Here is a 19127-nt window from a genome sequence, read left to right on the forward strand (position 1 = left end):
ACTGTTAGAAAACCAAAAACATACTAAGTTTCATATAGTGCCTAGGAATCCACTTATCCTTTTAAAGAAAAATGCTAAATGTTCCAAGTGGCTGAGGAGTGTATGTAATATTTAAAGAGCAACGTTCTAGTGGGAAACTTAACATGGCTTTGAGTGAGGGAAAAGTTGGATAATTTCAAAAATGAATTTAATTTTAAAATAATGAAAAGTGAAAATGGGGGGAGTCTGTGCTGTTTATTTTCTTTGTAGAATTATAGTTCCCAAGGTTCTTCAGCTAGAGGTCGAAGTGATTTGTAAACTACAGATATGTGGAACTAGGCTGCATTAAGAAAAAGGTAGAATCAAGATCATGTGAAGTGTTAATGCCGCTTTATAATGCCTTGGCAAGACCATACTTGCAATACTGCATCTAATTTTGGTCACAATATAAAAAAAGACACTGGAAAGCGTGCAGAGAAGAGCAACAAAGATGAGGGGGCGGGAGGCTAAAATATAAAGAACGGTTGCAGGAATTGGGCATATCTAGTCATATCTAGTCTAGTGAAATGGCTTTATAGCAATCATCCAATATTTGAAAGAAGGGTCAACCTATTTTTTCAAAACAGTAGAAGGCAAAACAAGAAGCAATGGACGGAAACTAATTAAGGAGAGAAGCAACCTAGAACTAAGAAGAAATTTCCTGACAGAATTAATCAGTGGAACCATTTGCCTTCAAAAGTTCAAAAAGGTTTTTAAGAAGAGACTGGACAGCCACTTGTTTGAAATGGCATAGGCTTCTTGCTTGAGCAGGGGGTTGGACTAGAAGACCTCCAAGGTCCCTTCCAACCTTGTTATGTACTGTAAGTGGAAGCTAACTTGAAAAAAGCTAATCAGAGTCTGAGCGGGTTAATCCCCGGGTGGGAGACCCCCCAAAAATGCTACAGCTATAATTTAGTGGGGAAGTCAAGAAGAACATGGAATAAAGCAATGGCAAACCCTTCTCCATTTTGGTGTCAGAAAAACTACATGCTAGGCCATGTCCCGGGATCCGAGAGGACGAGGGAGCTGGGCAACCTTAGATCAGAGGTGTCCAACCTTGACATAATCTTTGTCATTGTACTGAAATTGGTTACACATGGCTGTGAAAGGAAGCCATTAGGAAGGTTGAGCCCCAAAGAATGGAGACCTTTGAACTCTGGTGCTGGAGAAGATTCCTGCGAGTCCCTTGGACTGCAAGGCAATCAAACCAGTCAGTCCTAGAGGAGATCAACCCTGACTGCTCTTTAGAAGGCCAGATCCTGAAGAAGAGACTCAAATACTTTGGCCACCTAATGAGAAGGAAGGACTCACTGGAGAAAAGCCTGATGCTGGGAACGATTGAGGCAAAAGAAAGGAACGACAGAGAAAGGTGGCTGGATGGGGTCACTGAAGCAGTAGGTGTGAGCTTTTTTTTTTCCAAGCGAAGTTTTTTGTTTTGTTACATACTTAAAACTTCTTTATAAATGAAGTGTCCCGGTTTTCCCCTCTTTACATCTTCTAATTATACATTTTACATTTTATGCCATCTTATGTACATTTTACATTTACAAGATGTACTTTTTACATCTTTTTTCCATTTTCCATTTCAGTCATCTTCATTCCATAAGCTCCTGCTTAATATGAATATCTTCTTAATATGTTGACATTATTTGCCTCAAGTTAATAACATTTAACATATCATTTCCATCTATTATTCTGTTTTACTGTTAATAACATCCTCAAATTTAATTTTGTATATTAAACATTTCATTTGATTAGTTATCAGCGTGAGCTCCAGATGATGACAGAGGATAGAGGCCTGGAGGAACGTTGTCCATGTGGTCGCAACTAACAACAAATCTTGGCAACTTTAAGACTTGTGGACTTCAACTCCCAGAATTCCTCAGCAAAGCTGGCTGAGGAGTTCTGGGAATTGAAGTCCAGAGGTCTTAAAGTTGCCAAGGTTGGAGACCCGTTCTAGAGGAACCCTTGAACGAAGGTGTTTCTCTCAGAGTTCGTGGTTGCCTAGCGACCGTTGTCACGAAAAACTTGCCGCGGCGGCGACGGCTGTTCCATTTTGACTGAGGGAAAACAAGGCGCGTGAGCGAAGGTCTCTCTCTCTCTCTCTCTCTGCGCATGCGGACTATCGGAGAGAGAGAGAGAGCGCCGGGAGGGGGGTCCGGCGACGCCAGCCGAGAGCAGCTGCAAGCGGCGTCCTCCGCGAAGGCAGCATCGAGAGTGCGCAAATGGCGGCGGCGGCGGCCGAGTGGGCCTCACTGTGCGAGACTTTCCACAGCGCCCTCAACCTCTCCTACGTGGAGTCCAAGAAGGACCCGGACACCGAGCCCTACCGCTCCAAGTACGGCGCGCGGGAGCTGCTCGAAGGCCTGAAGCAGCTGCTGGGCGCCGGGGAAGCCGAAGGCGCTCGCGGCCCTGGCCAGGAGGAGGAGGATGAGGAGGCGTCCGCCGAGGGCGAGCAGCGGCTCCGCGCGGTGCGCCTGGCCGTGGTGGAATACGAGCTGGGAGTGAACCACACCGATACCCAGGAGTGCTCCGCCGGCGAGGAGCACCTGGTCAAGTGCCTGCAGCTGCTGGAGCGACACCGCCTCTCCCGCGACTGCGTCTCCCTCTACATCCAAGCCCAGGTGCGGGAAGGACCCCCCCCCCCCAAATCAAGCAGGATCCTGCCTTGCCCGCCCGCCCGCTTAGAGCGGATGGGAGCGTCCCCCGGCACATCTGGGGGAGGCCGCCAAGGATGGGAGGCAGGGGCAGATAGGAGATAGGATAGAGGAGAGGAGATGGGATAGGAGAGGAGATAGAATATAGGATAGGACAGGATAGAGGATAAGAGGAGAGGACAGAGGATAGGATATAGGATTGGATAGGATAAAGAATAGGAGAGGATTCTTTATTGGCCAAGTGTGATTGGGCACACAAGGAATTTGTCTTTGGTGCATATGCTGTCAGTGTACATAAAAGTAAAGATACATCCATCAAGAATCATAAGGTACAACACTTAATGATAGTCATAGGGTAACAAATAAGCAATCAGGAAACAATAAAAATGCACATAAATAATAAGGATACAAGCAACAAAGTTACAATCCTGCAGTCATAAGGGGGAGGAGATGGGTGATAGGAACGATGAGAAGACTAATAGTAATAGCAAAACACCCTTAGTAAATACTTTGACAGTGGTGAGGAATTGGTTGTTTAGCAGAGTGATGGTGTTGCTTCATTTGGGGACAAGGATGCTAGGATTGGGGAGGGAGCACAGCATCCAATATACAGTAAGACAGGGATGGAAATATTGCATTCTGCAAGCTTTTTCCCTTAGCCGGCCAGCTCGGATCCGGGAACTTGGGCTGCTTTGACATGTATCGACTAGCTCTCAGAATTTTCCAGTGAGTGGAGTTTTTGAAGTCAGAAGGCCTGTTTGGAGGCAGGGCTGTCTGGTTCACCGACAAATGCGCGCTTGACAAAAGCGCGGTGAGAAAACAGCGAGGATAAAATCACGGCCACAGAAGTGCGCCGATAAATGCGCACCGACGAAAGCGCACCATCAAGAAACAATGCAAAAACAACGTAATACCCTAACCCTTACCTTAACCCTAATCGCGCTTTTGTCGGCGCGCATTTATCGGCGCGCTTCTGTGGGCGCGATTTCGTCCTCGCTGTTTTTTTGCCGCGGTTTTGTCAGCGCGCTTTTGACGTGCACGCATTTGACGGGTCACGCGGCTGTCTTAACAGCATGATGGCCCCCCTGGCAAAGCAGTGTATACTGGAACACCTATGACAACTACTCCCAGGAATAAAAAATGTAAATGGTCGATAAAATCAAATCTGCATTTGCATGTTAGTATTAATTAAAAAGGAACATAGTGGCTCAGTGGCTAAGATGCTGAGCTTGTCAGTCAGAAAAGTTGGCACTTCAGCGGTTCGAATCCCTAGCGCCGGGTAATGGAGTGAGCTCCTGTTACTTATCCCAGCTTCTGCCAACCTAGCAGTTCGACAGCAGATAAAAATGCAAGTAGAAAAATAGGAACCACTTTTGGAGCGAAGGCAACAGCGCTCTGTGCTCCTTCGCGTTTAGTCATGCCGGCCACATGACCACGGAGACGTCTTCAGACAGCGCTTGCTCTTCGGCTTTGAAACAGATATGAGCACTGCCCTCTAGAGTCGGGAACGACTAACACATATTTACGAGGGGAACCTTTACCTATTAATTTTAAAACATGCAGTAAAATGTAATAAACGTGTTGCTGTGTTTCTATGATGCAAGTTGCATTGAAGGGTTAACATACACAGCTTAGTATTGGGCCCCTATGCTCATGGGGCCCACAGGCAACTGCCCATCAGGCAGTCCTGTATGGAGGAGTGTGTTGAGAATGCTGTGTTAGCTCTTACATGTTTGTGTATTTTCGAATAGTAAAAGAAAATACTGAGTTGATAAAAGGCCCCCCTGAACAGTGATGCAAAATTCTGAGGGTTGGGTAATAAGGCTTTAGTCTGTATTGAGCTGGTAAAAGCAGAATATTGCAATGTGGATGGTGTTTCAGTGTTCACAGGCCTATTGTTTTCAGCGTTTTAGTGATCTGTTGCAAGCTTTGATCAGACTGCAGAATTGCCTTGATCAATTCCTCAAAGTGACTACCCTGTGGGGATAAGCTTTGGAATTTGCTTAATAAGAGACCCAGTGAAACGGGGTGGCTCCTTTGCATCTTTCACAAATCAGAATAAGAACTTTACCATTTAATGATTAGAATGATTTTTCTCTACTTCATACTGGAAGCCTGCAAAAGAAATATCTATTCTAGGCGACATAAGGGTTTGGGGGTGGGTGGGTGGGTGGGAATGGTATCAGTCTAGCGTGCTGTGTCTCTTTGCTTTCATCAATTCTGTGTTTCTGATAGTCATCAAGGAAGTTCAGCTGTTCTATCTAGCATACAGGCAATAGACTGGTCCATAAGGGAGCTAGTATATACTGCTCTGTTGGAAGTGAGCATCATTTCCATCCATAGTTTAGGAATATCCTGTGCTGTTGAAGGCAGATTTGAATGCCTGTTCAGTTATTCCGAGGGTCATTCTGGGAAGTCAGGAATTTTACATTACATTCTTAAAAATTCCTTTATTTCCTGCCAAATAACATTGAACAATAAGGAACCTAGTTAGTAACATCCTGCTTAAATTATGCCTTCAACTATCCAATATTTTCTTTAAAATTATAGAATTGAAAATAATTATCTGATGCAATATTTTAAATATTTTTTACTGCTCCTAGTAGGTAAAATTGATATCAAATACAGCTTGTTTCCTAGGAGTTTCTCCTGAATAAAGCATGAAATGTTTCCAGTACTTGAAATGATTCTAATATTTCTGTTTAAAGGTAAACGTAAAGGTTCTCCTTGCACATATGTGCTAGCCGTTCCCGACTCTGGTGAATTTCTGTTTAGTGCAGTTCATATAGTATTTGTTTCTGAAATGATCCCCATATTACTCCTATGTAATTTCAGTTTCAGGTTATCTATTTTGTGCCATTTATCATTTTAAAAAATAACCCACTTGTTCATGTTTTGTAGAATAATCTGGGTATCCTCTGGTCAGAAAGAAATGACATTAAAACAGCACAGACTTATCTGGAATCTGCAGAGGCTTTATATAACCAGTACATGAAAGAGGTAATACGTGAATCAGTTTACTTCATAATTTTGTGGTATTCCTTGGCTACTTATGTGGATGATTGAGTTTTCTGAAAAAAATGCGTGCAAAGATTTTTAAAGGTTTTCCTCTTATGTGTCATGCTTTTGAAAATTGATAGCTAAATGTACCCGAGATATCAAATGTTGCAATTGCAAAAAAATATTGGTGTTTAAACATCAGTGCAAAGATTGCTTAGAATATTAGTGTCCATGCAACATTAAATTGCATTAACATTTTTAACATTTTAGCTATTAAAGCATTTCCAAAACAATCTTACCATTACTTCTGTTAGTTTTACCAGTTGTATTGAAATATTCCAGTAAGAGTATTGTTGTGTGGCTATAATGCTACAAAGAACAATCAAATTTCATTGTTTTTTTATAAAGCACTTTGTAATGGGGGCCAAATTCACCATGCATTACAATCAGTTGATTTTGTTATATTGTTACATTTAGCACAATGGATCTATTGTTATAGCCATCTTTGGCTCTATTTATATCTGCAGCTACCCCAGGAGACATCTTCAGACATATTTTAATGAATTATAGCAGAAAATTGGTGAATGAATGCATATGAATGTAGAAAATATTTCACTTGGTTTGTGTTATTGTTCAGGTCTTATGTAACTGAATTTTCTTTCAACTAGAAGTAACACGCCAGTTCTTCAAATACAATTTTAATGGGTTCTTTGCCAGGCTTCATCTTTTACATGAGTTTACTCATTAGTGGTCTTTACCATACCAGATCTGTTATTATCTTTATGTCATTCCACTCCATAGAAGTGTATCCAAGTTCTACAGGATCATATCTGATTGGATGCTCCCTAATAGAGGTTAAAAAAAGCATTCCATTTGGACCTTTCTGTTTTTCTTTTAATTTAGAAATGTTCGGCCTGCCTTTCATTCTGAGGGATTACCAAACCATGTACTGTAATACAAATTACTGTATTTTTGGAGTATAAGACACACCTTTTCCCCTCCAAAAAAGAGGGTGAAAATCTGGGTGCGTCTTGTATACTGAATACAGCATTTTTGACCTTCCGAAACCCCACCCCCTTCACAAAAATGGACATGCATGGGCTTTGGGAGGCCTGCAAAGTGCTCCTGTGGGCTGGGGTGGGCAAAAATGAGCGAAAAATGGGCCATTTTTGTCCCCTCACCAACTCCAGGAGCACTCTACAAGCCTCCCAAAGCCTATGCATGCCGTGTTTTTTGAAAAAAACAGGCCTGTTTTCGCGAAACATTGCCGTTTTTTGCTCATTTTTGCCTTGCCAGCCCCCAGGAGTACTTTGCAGGCCTCTCAAACTCTCTGCATGCCCCATTTTTCACAAAAAACGAGGCATGCAGAGGGTTTGGGAGCCCTGCAGAGTGCAAAAAACTTTTTTTTTAATTTACCACTTCAAAATCTTGGTGCGTTTTATACTCCGGTGCATCTTATAGTCCAAAAAATACAGTATGTTACTCAACTCATTAGTACAGGTGATCCTAGACTTAACAACAAAGTTGTTCAAAGTTACAATGGCATTGAAAAAATGACCTACTATTTGTTTTTCACACTTATGACCGATGCAGCATCCCCATAATATGTAATCAAAATTCAGATATTTGACAACTGACTCATATTTATGAGTGTCCTGGCATCATGTGTTCATCTTTTGGGACTTGACAAAATCAATGGGGAAGCTAGATTCATCTTACAACCTTGTTACGTACTTAACTACAGTGATACACCAGTTTTTAAGTTATTTATTTTTATTACCTTAAGAACTTAAGGGCAGAAAAGGTCATGTGCATATTGATATCTCTGGGCGCTAGATTACCTGTCCTTGGTTTAAAAATGTTTCCTTTCTATCAGTTCTCTTTCGTTGGAATAAGGAAGATGGAATATATGTTAAACCTATGTGATTAGCAGTGTATGCTATGCAATAAAGCTCAGTGATCTGGATGTGTAGTAGAGCCAGTTTTGTTATTTTTATGTCTCTTGTTTTTTTTTTTTTATTGCTTTGTGTTTTGGTTAGTGCCCTTAACTATTGTTAGCTGCCCAGGGTCATGAATTTGAGATGGGCCGTCATATAAATTGAAATAATTGAGGAGAAACAATTGAATTGTCTTTAATTTCTGCTATTTCATTTTGTTTATATGTTTGGAGTGATTCCTTGGAGCAGGGGTGTCAAGGCTTGGGGGATGAATCCGGTCCTCCAGAGTGCTTAGATCTGGCCTGCGGCGTCACCCTGGAAACACTGAAGGACCAGCCCGCGGTGCCTCTGCCAGCAAAGACAGAACTTGGGAGGGCTTCATGCAGCCCTCCTGTGCTCCATTTTTACTGGCAGAGGGTTGCAGGAGGCCATTGCAGCCGAAAACAGCGCTTGGGAGCTTGTTGTCACTAGCAAAGTGCTCAGGCCACCACAGGCGCCCCTTACACGAGTGATGTCGATCTGGCCACATCCATCCTGGCCACGTCTATCCCCCTCCCACCCACCCCCGAGTTCAAACACAACCCTGATGCGGCCCTCAGTGAAATGGAGGTTGACACCTCTGCCTTAGAGTGTATCCTAGTTCTAAACAGGTTTTGCCGTAGTACCCCAATGCAGCCAGCAGAGCGAGCACAAGTTTGCTATATGTTACCTTCAGCACATGCTGTGTTTTGCAGAATGGGAATCCTCCACTTGATTCCAGCGAGCACTTCATGATGGAAGAGAAACACTCAGACCAAGAGCGATCAAAAAGGTGGGTGAGTTAAAAAAATGAAATGGAAATTGGTGAAAGAGTTTATTTTGTATCATTAAAACTAAGACGTTGTTTCTCCAGGTTTGAGAAAGTCTATACTCATACACTGTATTATCTGGCCCAAGTCTACCAACACCTGGAAATGACTGAAAAAGCTGCCCAGTATTGCCACACCACTCTAAAACGGCAGCTTGAGTATAGTGGCTACTACCCAATAGAATGGGCTCTCAATGCAGCCATTTTGTCTCAATATTATCTCACCAAGGTAATTATTTCAGTATTTTCTTCTGTGTATCTTATTTGTTAAATCAAAATATTAAAAGAATGATGCTTATTGGCAGGCATTAGATTCCCGCATGGACTCACCTGGTTGAACTGGATTGCTGTTAAAATTATTTTGTCAAGCAAATAGATCTGACATTGATTTTCAGTTACATAACTTGTTTTCCTACATTTTGATCAAAGCTGAGTCAATAATGCATAATAATTAGACATATTCAATAAGAGTAGCTATGAAATCTCAAAATAATACTGTTTAATTGACAAATATTAAAGAATATATCAGTATAGTGAGCTTTATTTTAAGACTACGATATAAAATAGATGTACATATTTATGTTCACATACCCTTGCACACAGATCAGTAAAATATTGCTACAGAAATTATCTTAAATATTAGGATTCGGGCAGCATGTTTATCTCCCAAAAGGTAGAGATGGGAACTAGAGGATTTAATTCTTACTGACAGAGATGAAATAATAGTATTTTCCAACTCTCTTATTCTGTATACTGTTATATACACTTCCCTTGACAAAAATAACTGCAAGTTGCCTATGTTCACATATGGTGCCCCTTGTATGATGCCCCAAGACACGCTTTGATTGCATCAAACATTTCCAAATAAGAGGGCCATGCAGATTGTATGTATTATTTTTAAGGGACACTTACAAATCAGGTGGCCAATTTTTTTACCATGTCAAACAGCTGTGCAATTTTTTTTTAAGTGGACATGCTGTTTTAATCTCATTATGTTTTCCATTTCTTGAGAACTAATTGTTGTTATTAAACCATTATTTTACTGTACTTTTTATTATAAAGGCTGGTCAAAGACTAATCAAAAAACATAATAAAGATATTTGGCAAAACGTGCAATGCCTTTTAGAGTCTCTGGCTTTTATATAAGTGAAAGTTATATTCAATAATGTCTTAAGTAGCAAAAAATTGATGGTGACAAGCATATAAATACTTCTTCATTTTTGAATGATGTTCTTTTTTGGAACAATTTTTATACAGGCAAAATTTTATTTGCTGTCTGATTTTTCAGCTATAAGGTTAAGCAACATAGTAGATCATCTAATTTCAGAACGCTAACATTAAAGTATTTTAACTGAAATCTAGGATTGTATTATGGTCCCAAAACAAGCACCATTATATCATTTCCCTACAGCAATGTTTCATGGAATCCAGGCATTGTTTAGCAGCTGCCAGTGTCATCATTGGCGAAGCTGGACATATGCCATCTGCAGAAGACAGTAAGTATCCTCATTCCAGTTTTAACTGGGGTGATATTGATTTTGGCTTAGTGTCAGTGCTAAATGCCTTGCTTTCTTTTCTTGACTCCAGCCATTGTTCCCCTTCATCTTTGTCTCATTCAATCAGTTTCACCATCAAGTTGATTTTTGTAACATTAAAATGAGGGTTCAGTTGAGGGGGGAAAAAGTATAAATATCTCCTTTTAGCAAACTAGAATTTCTTCAGATAGCTTATAAATGTTTCTGCCCCTACTGTTTCTCTTGCATCAGCCAGTAGGAGTAAAAACGGTCAGAGAGAAAAATAGCAGCTTGAGAGGAAATTTCACCATGAGCCAGACGTACTCTTCTAGCAGCCATTTCCTCTAAAATCTACCCTGGCCCAGAAATTAATTAGCAGGAAAGTGAAGTGAGGGAAAACTTACACTGTGTATGCTTTTGGCTATCCCTAGTAATTTTTACATTATTTTAAATATTCAGGTACATTGAGAAAGTTGGTTATAAGTACTCCAAATAAGACTTTATTTTCATTGTTATGCTTATATCATTGTGAAGGTTTTGGTATGGATTTAGGCTACTGCCATGCTAATGCTAAGGGGAAAATGGCTTTGCTATTTTGCCTTTAGGCAGAAGGAAGGAAGAAAACATTTGATAGGTTCCTTTATTAATATAATTTATATTTGCAATAAACTCTGCTCGTTTTATGTATTATTTTTCCTTGGAGGGTTGATATAGAAATTGATTTAAATTATTTTAATCCTATTAGGAAAACTACTGTGTTTTCCCGAAAATAAGACAGGGTCTTATTTCCTTTTGACCCCTGAAATAAGCACTTGGCCTTATTTTTGGGAAGGTCTTATTATTTTTGAGGTACGGGAGGCCCCTTAACCTCGGCCCACGGCCTGCGGATCAGCTGATCCAAAGAGGGCCAGATGTTCTGTCTCTATTTCTGCCACTAAGAGAAAGGGCATGGTAGCGAGGGTTTGCAGGAGCGGCCTCTGCAAGGCCGTTCTGTGTGGATGGCAGGTGCATGTGGGGTGCATGTTGCATGTCCCCCCCCCAAGGAAATGGCAGGGACCAGCAGCACATGCATTTAAATATTCTAGGGGAGGGCTTATTTTAGCGTATGCGCTCAAAAACCTCGATTGAGCTTATTATCCAGGGAGGTCTTATCTTCAGGGAAACAGGTTATGTTTCACTTCTAAATTGTGTTTATATCCTGCCTTTCCCAAATGGAAATTCACAGAGCCAAGGAAGTGTCATGAAATTGATCAATGTCGGTATATGGAATAGTTCCAGAATCAGATTTTGGCTATATAATCGGCTATCAATATAGCTATTAAGAATGAAAGTTGGGATTTTGAAATGTTCTTTTCTGAGAAAACTCTTCCAGGTCTAACTGGAGGGGGCCAGCTTAACGCATGTTATATTTTTAAAATCAGACGAATCCGAACAAGACCAGCAAGATCTTCGACAGAAAAAAGCTGAAATTGCAAGGTGTTGGATTAAATACTGTTTGAACCTGTTACAGGAAGCCCGAAAGCTGCTTGAGGTATGCAAGGGAACATATGTAAATAACTGTCATTTGTTGCTGTTTACTTTTGTAACTATAAACCTAAATAATTATACATCTCCTACTGAAACCGAAGCCTTAAGAGAGAAGGAGCCTATTTCATCCTAGCTCTACATTACTTTAAGACTAATTTTCAGTAGCAGTTCTGTATCAATAACTGGATCAGGACAAAGGGGCAAAAATGTGAACGTAGAATTCATTTTTTCTCATATATAGCAATAGCACTTAGACTTACATACCTATTCATAGTGCTTTTACAGCCCTCTCTAAGCAGTTTAGAGAGTCAGCCTATTTGCTTCTAACAATCGGGCTCCTCATTTTACCCACCTCGGAAGGAGGGAAGGAGGAGTCAACCTTGAGCCTGGTGAGATTTGAACTGTTGAACTGCAGCTAGCAGTCAACTGAAGTAGCTTGCACTCTAATCACTGCGCTACCTCGGCTCCCTATGAAGCAATTCTCATATCTTACATGCATATTAATTTACTCCTGCCATTAAGCATGGTACAAACATCTCATTCAAAACTCTTCCCCACCACCAAGCAGCAGTAGACGACGTTACAAAAAATGCTGTGGGATATCAGTGACTTAAGTCAAGTAAGTCAATATCAGTGGAGCAGAAGTGAATGTTAGGGTTTTAAAAAAGGGGGGGAATCCTATGAGTTTTCTTGAGGGGCCTAATTTCTCAGGCAGACGATAAGAAGGGGAGGCTATGGGGCAGTTTTGGATGCTTGTAAGCCACAAATTGCTCATCCTTGAGGTATCTGCTACATCTACAAAGATAGGAACTAGTTAGGTTCTAGAAATTAAGTGTGGCATATAAAAAGCACATACAGGCTTCTGTTTCCGTAACAAACTCTTAATTGTGTGTCTATCAACTATAAGTACAAAAAAGGCAGCATCAGGTACACTTAAAAGAAAAATATACGAATGTGTGATGGTAGGTTTTGCCCGTTCTACTACTTTTGAGTTTAAAGAGATGTTTTAAATAATTTTTGCTTTCAGCCTAATAATTAGTCACAGTTTCTTCATAGAATATTATGCTTGGCTGTTTCTGTGTCTAAATATGCATCTAGAAATTGAAAAAAAAATCCTTGTGCAGAACCAAAGGGCTGCGAGATTGTTGAACTGTACTATGTGCATCTAAAGCAGCAAATTGCTTTTAGCAAAAGTACTGCTTTCTTATTAAAGAATTGGCTGTGTTTGTATAGAACGGTAATGCAATCATTACCATAGTAACTCACACTGCTTGGATTGTTTTGCTGGCACCTCCTGATAGCAGGCATGGCCAACAACCGCTCCCTCTGTGATTTGTTTCCCAAGTCAGATAAAAAAAAGAGTTTAGGATTATTTCTGTTGAAGGATTGGAAAAGGATCATATTTAAATATCTAGCACACACAACACAATAAATAAATCATGGCTTCAGGTGGAATCGGGGCACAACCAAATCAGCAGGCATTAAGCAGGACTCATTCATAGTGGTCTGTTAATTTCTTTTCAAGCAGAATGTATACTTGTCAGGCTACCAAAATATATTTCCAGGTATCTTGGCAGATGTGAATAAGTCAGCCTTTCACAAACATTCGCATAAACTGCAAGTGTGAAGTGTACTGCTTTACGAGACTTTCCTTTAGATATAATTCTAGTTTTAATTCGCCTATTTTAGTTGTGATATACGTTATTCGAGTGAAGTCTGAGAAGCTAGTTTGTAATACATAATGTATTGTTGCAAAGCTTAGCTGTAGAGTTGCAAATGAAAAGATAGGAAACTCCTTATGGGGAAAAGAAGAAAAAAATGTTGGAACTGGTCTCATTGAAATTATAAACAATTGGAGTGGTCTTTGTCGTACTAAGAACTTAGAACTGTCCTTATGTAAGGAATTAATTCTGTGACATTCAAGCCATTGTTTAAAAATCAATTCTGCTAATTTTTAGGACAATATTGGTGAGCTGGATCCAGACAGGCAAGTGGAACTGAAAGCCCAGCAGGAAAAAGAGGAGGATGAGAAGGAAAAAGAAAGAAAGAAGGCTGTTCTTTTTGGAACGAGTGATTTGTGTGATTCTATTTTGGCCATGGAAGAGAAAGTGAGTTGTGTGTTTCCATTAGACTTCAAAGAAGCCCGAGAAGTCTTCTTAGTAGGTCAGAACTATGTCAACGAAGCCAAAGAGTTCTTTCAGGTAGATGGGTATGTCACGGATCACATTGAAATTATCCAAGACCACAGTGCTTTATTTAAAGTGCTGGCTTTCTTTGAAGATGATTTTGAGAGGCGTTGCAAGATGCACAAGCGTAGGATCGATATGCTGGAGCCACTGTACTCCGGCTTAAATCCTCAGTATTATCTGCTACTCACTAGACAACTTCAGTTTGAATTGGCAGATACCTATTATGAGATGATGGATTTAAAAGTGGCCATTGGCAATAAACTAGAAGAGCTTGACTCCCACACAGTCAAGAAAATAAATTCGTTGGCTCAGATGGCCATGAAATTCTATGAGCTCTTCTTAGATTCACTGAGGAACCCTGATAAGATCTTCCCAGAGATCCTTGAGGAAGATGTCCTACGCCCTGCAATGGTGGCCAAATTCCATATTGCACGCCTTTATGGCAAGCTTATCACTGCAGATGGCAAAAAGCAGCTGGAGAATATGCAGTCCTCCTTGGAATATTACTCATTTCTAGTGGATTATTGTGAGAAGCACACAGATGCGGTCCAAGCTATTGAAACTGAGCTAGAACTGAGTAGAGAAATGGTTGATCTTCTTCCAACCAGAATGGAAAGGCTAAAAGCAAAGCTTTTAACTTCCACATAACTTCTTTTCTCTCCATGGCAGTGTGCAATATTAATATGTCTGTCTAAAAAGAGAGTGTCCCTTAACGGCAGTTTCTTTGTAATAATTGAACAACTTTCCTTTCAAATGCCTGCCGTGACAGGCAGCATGGAACCTATTTCAGACTGAAAACTGTCCAGTGTAGTTGCTCTCCCATACTTCAATATTAAATATACAGTGAGTGGTCAACTGATGCCTCTATACTATTTGCACCCTTCTGACATGCGAGCCTTCCTGCCTTATATTTTTCTCCTGCCACTGCATGGCCAGTTTCCAGCTGCAGTGTTGCTTTCCAGCTGTTTCCTATACTAGGGAACGTTTTGTACAGTCCTAGCTATCAGCATAACTTAGGCACTTGGCTGTGTGGCACTGATCCAGATTTAGATTTAAGATTTTTGTTAACAAATCACTAATTTAATTGTGTCATTTTTGTATATGTTGTCCTTCTATCCCCTTTTAGAGGAATCCGTAAATAAACATACTTGATGGCAAAAATCTCTTGGCATCTTTTGTGTGAGAATTAATCTGTTCACAGCAGTGGAAACTTTCTCTTAATTTCTTCTTCTTTTTTAAATATTCTCTTCAGCTATAGGTTGGGGCCTTTTTTCACTGCACCCTAAATTTTACAAATGTTCATTTGTTTTCATTTTGCATAATCCTAGTCATGGGAAAGATATTTAAAGCAGGAGGAAGAGAGAAATTGATTGGGGAAAAAACCTCAACTTAATTCCTCAGGAATCTCATTTTTTAAATTGATAAATTAAAAAACCCTCCCAATACTGTGGGGAGACAAGCGGAGTATAGAGTTTTGCTTTGTGTAGCAATGTAACATTTCAAGTTAAGATGTTTCCCACATATTTAAAACCTCTTCTGTACATTAAAAGTTATATATACTCCAATTCTCTAGCAATTAAATTAGTGCTCAAGTGTACATTGCATAGATGTCTGAATGTGCTAAAGTTAAAAGTAATAGATTCTCAGCCCATAATGCAAACATCCTGGGGATATATAAAATCTTCATTAACTCTAATATAGATGGGCTGGAAAGTTCTATTAGGGAAAGAGAAGGAGAAACAGATTTCCCTAGCCACCTGCTTCAGTGCTACAGGGCAAGAGGTGGCAAGTTATCTCATTTCATATCTGTATTGCTAACTAGGGCATACAAAATCTTTGCCAGACCAATTTTTGAATACAGCTCGTTCACCTGGAACCCACGCTGCATATCAGACTTTAACATGATTGAGCGGGTCCAGAGGTATTTCACGAGATACCTCTACTCACAATAGAATTCTCTATGCGATCAGGCTTGAAATTTTGGGCTTGGGACAATCTGGAACTGAACTGCCTGTGGTTCGATCTAAGCATAGTGCACAAAATTGTCTGCTATAATACCTTGCCTGTCAACGACGTCTTAAGCTTCAAGCACAATAATACATAGACAGACAAATAAACAATACAACTCAAGGTAAACCGCTTCAAACTCGATTGCAGAAAATACGAGTTCAGAAAAAAAAGGAACAGATTATAGAAGACCTATTTTCCCACATATCATATCTCCTATTTTGCAAAATAGACTGATCTTTCAAAAATATTTTTAAAGAAAAAAATACAAAAATCTTGTTTGCAGACGGAAACAAAAGCAGATGACAATACAGATTTGTTACAAATGATAACTAACAATGCAAAAGGTTGTTCCATAGAGAAATATAAAGGAGACTCCAAGGCTCTGGCAGGCCATGAGTTACTGCTCATCTGCTCCTTTATTATGGAGGCAGCTCTGCTATAAAGAGTTTCTAAGTTGTATAAAACAAAAGTGCTAGTACTGAGAACATAGGGGGGGGGGAGGCAATATATTAGCGGTAGATGTTACACGAGAATAAAAGAAACCAACCCTTCCCACCAAGGGCCAGACCAATCAAACTGTTTTTTACACACACACACAATCACAGACACACACACACACACACACACACACACACACAGAAAGCTTCCTAGCCCAGCAAGGAAGATCAACATCTTTATAAGTCTTCTGATGGCTAAAATAGTAAGCCAAGTCAATTAATTCTGAGACTGCTGTGAAGATGGAACAAACCACTGGTGAAATGTATTTTTTTTTTTGCCACTGGTTCTCTGGGAATGGCTTGGTGAGGGGGTCATGTGACTGGGTGGGCGTGGCCAACTTTTTTAATTTTTAAAGCATTTTTTACTAATTCACCCAAATCGGTAGTAAAAAATGCTTTAAGAAGTGGGCGGGGGGGGGGGAGAAGGTTCAGCTGTGCCATGCGATCGTGGGAACCTTTTTTTCACTTTTTAAAGCATTTTTCACTACAGGTTCAGGCTAATAGGTGGTAAAAAAAATTATTCAAAAAGTGGGAAAAAAGGTTCCCAAGATTGCACGGCACAGCTGATTGTCATGGAACCCTCCCCCCCCCACTTTTTAAAGCATTTTTCCCTGCCGGTTTGGGCGAATAGGCAGGGAAAAAATGCTTTAAAAAGTGGGGGGGGGGGAAGCTTCCAAAGATGTGCGGCTCACAGCTGAGCCACATGATCCTCGGAAGCTTTTTTACTACCAGTTCACAGAACCAACGACAATCATCCCTACCGGATCGTGCAAACTGGTAGCATTTCACCCCTGGAACAAACCCAGTTTCTTTTCTCAGGCTTAGTTCCTTGCCTCTTCCTCTGTTTTCAAAAGACAAATAGTCTTTCTTTCTGGCAGAATGGAGGACTTTGGGTCGGCTAATTCATCCATTTGTGTGATCTCTAGCCTTGTCTCAGGTACTTTGGATGTCTACTAAAACTTAGATGCTGCTATCAGCAACTGTGGGGGTGGGGGGATGACGACTCTGACCATCTCTGGAAGAGAGAACATTCTCCAACTACGATGGGAGTATGTAGATGTTTACCTTTAGGGAACCTGAAGAACGAGAGGCCCACATGCTATGGATTAAGGGAGCTGAAACAATAGTGCCTTAACTTTTTCCTGGGGAGGTGAAAAATCCCTCAATGGCTAGGAAGGATTTTTTGAGAGATATTTATGCACTGAACCAATGGAATAGGGATGCACAAAATGATTCAACCGGTTGTCTCTGTGGAATACCTGGTTTGGAGTGGCTTGCCTCCTGAAACTCAAACGTGAAAATTTGATTGAGATAGAGAATGAATTGTGGTTTTCTTCTGTTTGCAAATGGTTGTTCCAGGCAAACCTGCGCAAGCATGGTACAGACAGAGTGGAGGGTTTCCTTGGTGACAGCAAGCATTAGTGATATTAATATTGATTGGGGAAGGGGGATAGTCTTGTGATCTAGGCCTCCCAAGAGCATGAAGCAAACTCCTTGTCCCGACAAAAAACCCTTTTATTAATTTACTGTGAATTCTGCTCATTCACATCCAGCAAAGTCTTTCAAGGGAGGATTTACAGTTACAGACCTTATCTGGCTTGGAGAGCTGCCAGGCCGATATCTGCAAAACCTGACAAGGAGTCTCAGAGAGTCACGAACCAATTAAGCGAACTCATTGTCTCCTGCAAACTTCACTCCCCTTTCCCTCCTCTTTTATTTCCTCTGGGAGGGGCCATTCATCATCCACCTGTTGCCTTACTCCTAAGTCAACCCCTGTTCTTTAGCTGTTCCCTTCATCTGGCAACTCTGCATGCACACACTGGAACAGACTCCAGCTGTTTGTCTGCCTCACTGATGTCTGACTCTGAAGGCAGCTGAGAAGTGTCATATGACACTGGCCCAATCTCTGCCTCTGACACAGAGCCCTCGTCAGAGCCTTCCCCACACTCCAGACTGACCCATGTTCCTCCCCAACATCCTCACTGTCCAACTTGCTGCCAGCTTTGCTGGCTGCTAGCGGGCCACAACAGACAGCAAGTTGACTAAAGGAAGGCAGGGAGACAATGAAATTGCTGGGAAGATTGACATGCCTAGAATTATTGAGACCCATCGAGGAATATAGGGACATGGCTGGAGTCATAGGGGCAGTTGTAGAAGGAAAGAGGAGGAGCAAAGACCAGCTCTGCCTTACTCTTCCTGTGAAATCCCTTCAGGAACTCTGGTTTTTATTTTGGCTAAAATCTAGAACTGCAGCAACAACTAGTTTTGTTTCTGACTACTGAACTAAAACAATTTGACAGAACTTCTGATATGTAATGTGCTTGTTTCAGATTTAGCATTTTATGTGTGCCCCTACTATTGAGGTGTGCCTTTTATGTTCATCAAAGTTTTGAGTGTTGAGAACTCAAGAGGCTGCAAGCAAAGTATTATCACCAAATCTCTTACACATTTGGAGAATTCATGGTATATTTAAATTGATCTAACATGTAAAAATTTGAATGCTGTTAATATAACTCCTGTTGCTTGGGTCCCACATATTTCTGTAGGTCTGCTGGATCTTGAAATAATAAATTACATACCTTCCCAAGGCTATTGATTAATCACAGTTTGGTACTATTACACTTGGGTGTGCAGTCAGCCAGATGTTTAGAATGGATTTGGCATTTTTATCTGCCAACTGAGCCCTTTCTAAGGACTTGAGATAGGTAGATGTGGTTGTTTGAAGGTATAGATGATTAGGGGATTGGAGGCTAAAATATACAATGAACGGTTGCAGGAACTGGGCATGGCTAGTCTAGAGAAGAGAAGGATCAGGGGAGACATGATAGCAGTCTTCTAATATTTCATGGGCTGCCACAGAGAGGGAAGGGGGTCAAGCTATTTTCTAAAGCACCTGAAGGCCAGACAAGGAATAATGGATGGAAACTGAAC

General features: G+C 40.8%; 2 protein-coding genes across 2 annotated transcripts in view; one reads left to right on the plus strand and one right to left on the minus strand.

The window, feature by feature from the left end:
* LOC116518328 (vacuolar protein sorting-associated protein 26A) overlaps window positions 1–19127 on the minus strand; it is a 176083-nt gene that overhangs the window by 97179 nt on the left and 59777 nt on the right. The window lies entirely within an intron of this gene.
* LOC116518329 (KIF-binding protein-like) lies at window positions 1993–14852 on the plus strand. Its single transcript, XM_032231662.1, has 7 exons — window positions 1993–2642; window positions 5577–5675; window positions 8347–8423; window positions 8505–8688; window positions 9871–9955; window positions 11395–11504; window positions 13459–14852. The coding sequence occupies exons 1-7, from the start codon at window positions 2244–2246 to the stop codon at window positions 14335–14337; spliced, it is 1833 nt and encodes a 610-aa protein (XP_032087553.1). The 5' UTR covers window positions 1993–2243; the 3' UTR covers window positions 14338–14852.

Source organism: Thamnophis elegans, chromosome 15, assembly GCF_009769535.1.
Source record: "Thamnophis elegans isolate rThaEle1 chromosome 15, rThaEle1.pri, whole genome shotgun sequence".
NCBI lineage: Eukaryota > Metazoa > Chordata > Lepidosauria > Squamata > Colubridae > Thamnophis > Thamnophis elegans.

What these genes read in the sequence shown, in the direction of transcription:
- LOC116518329 (XM_032231662.1), top strand. Translation starts at nt 2,244, where the DNA reads ATGGCGGCGGCGGCGGCCGAGTGGGCCTCACTGTGCGAGACTTTCCAC. An exon ending in CCCTCTACATCCAAGCCCAG is followed by an intron (nt 2,643 to 5,576) that starts GTGCGGGAAGGA and finishes CATGTTTTGTAG; the next exon opens with AATAATCTGGGTATCCTCTG. An exon ending in ATAACCAGTACATGAAAGAG is followed by an intron (nt 5,676 to 8,346) that starts GTAATACGTGAA and finishes TGTGTTTTGCAG; the next exon opens with AATGGGAATCCTCCACTTGA.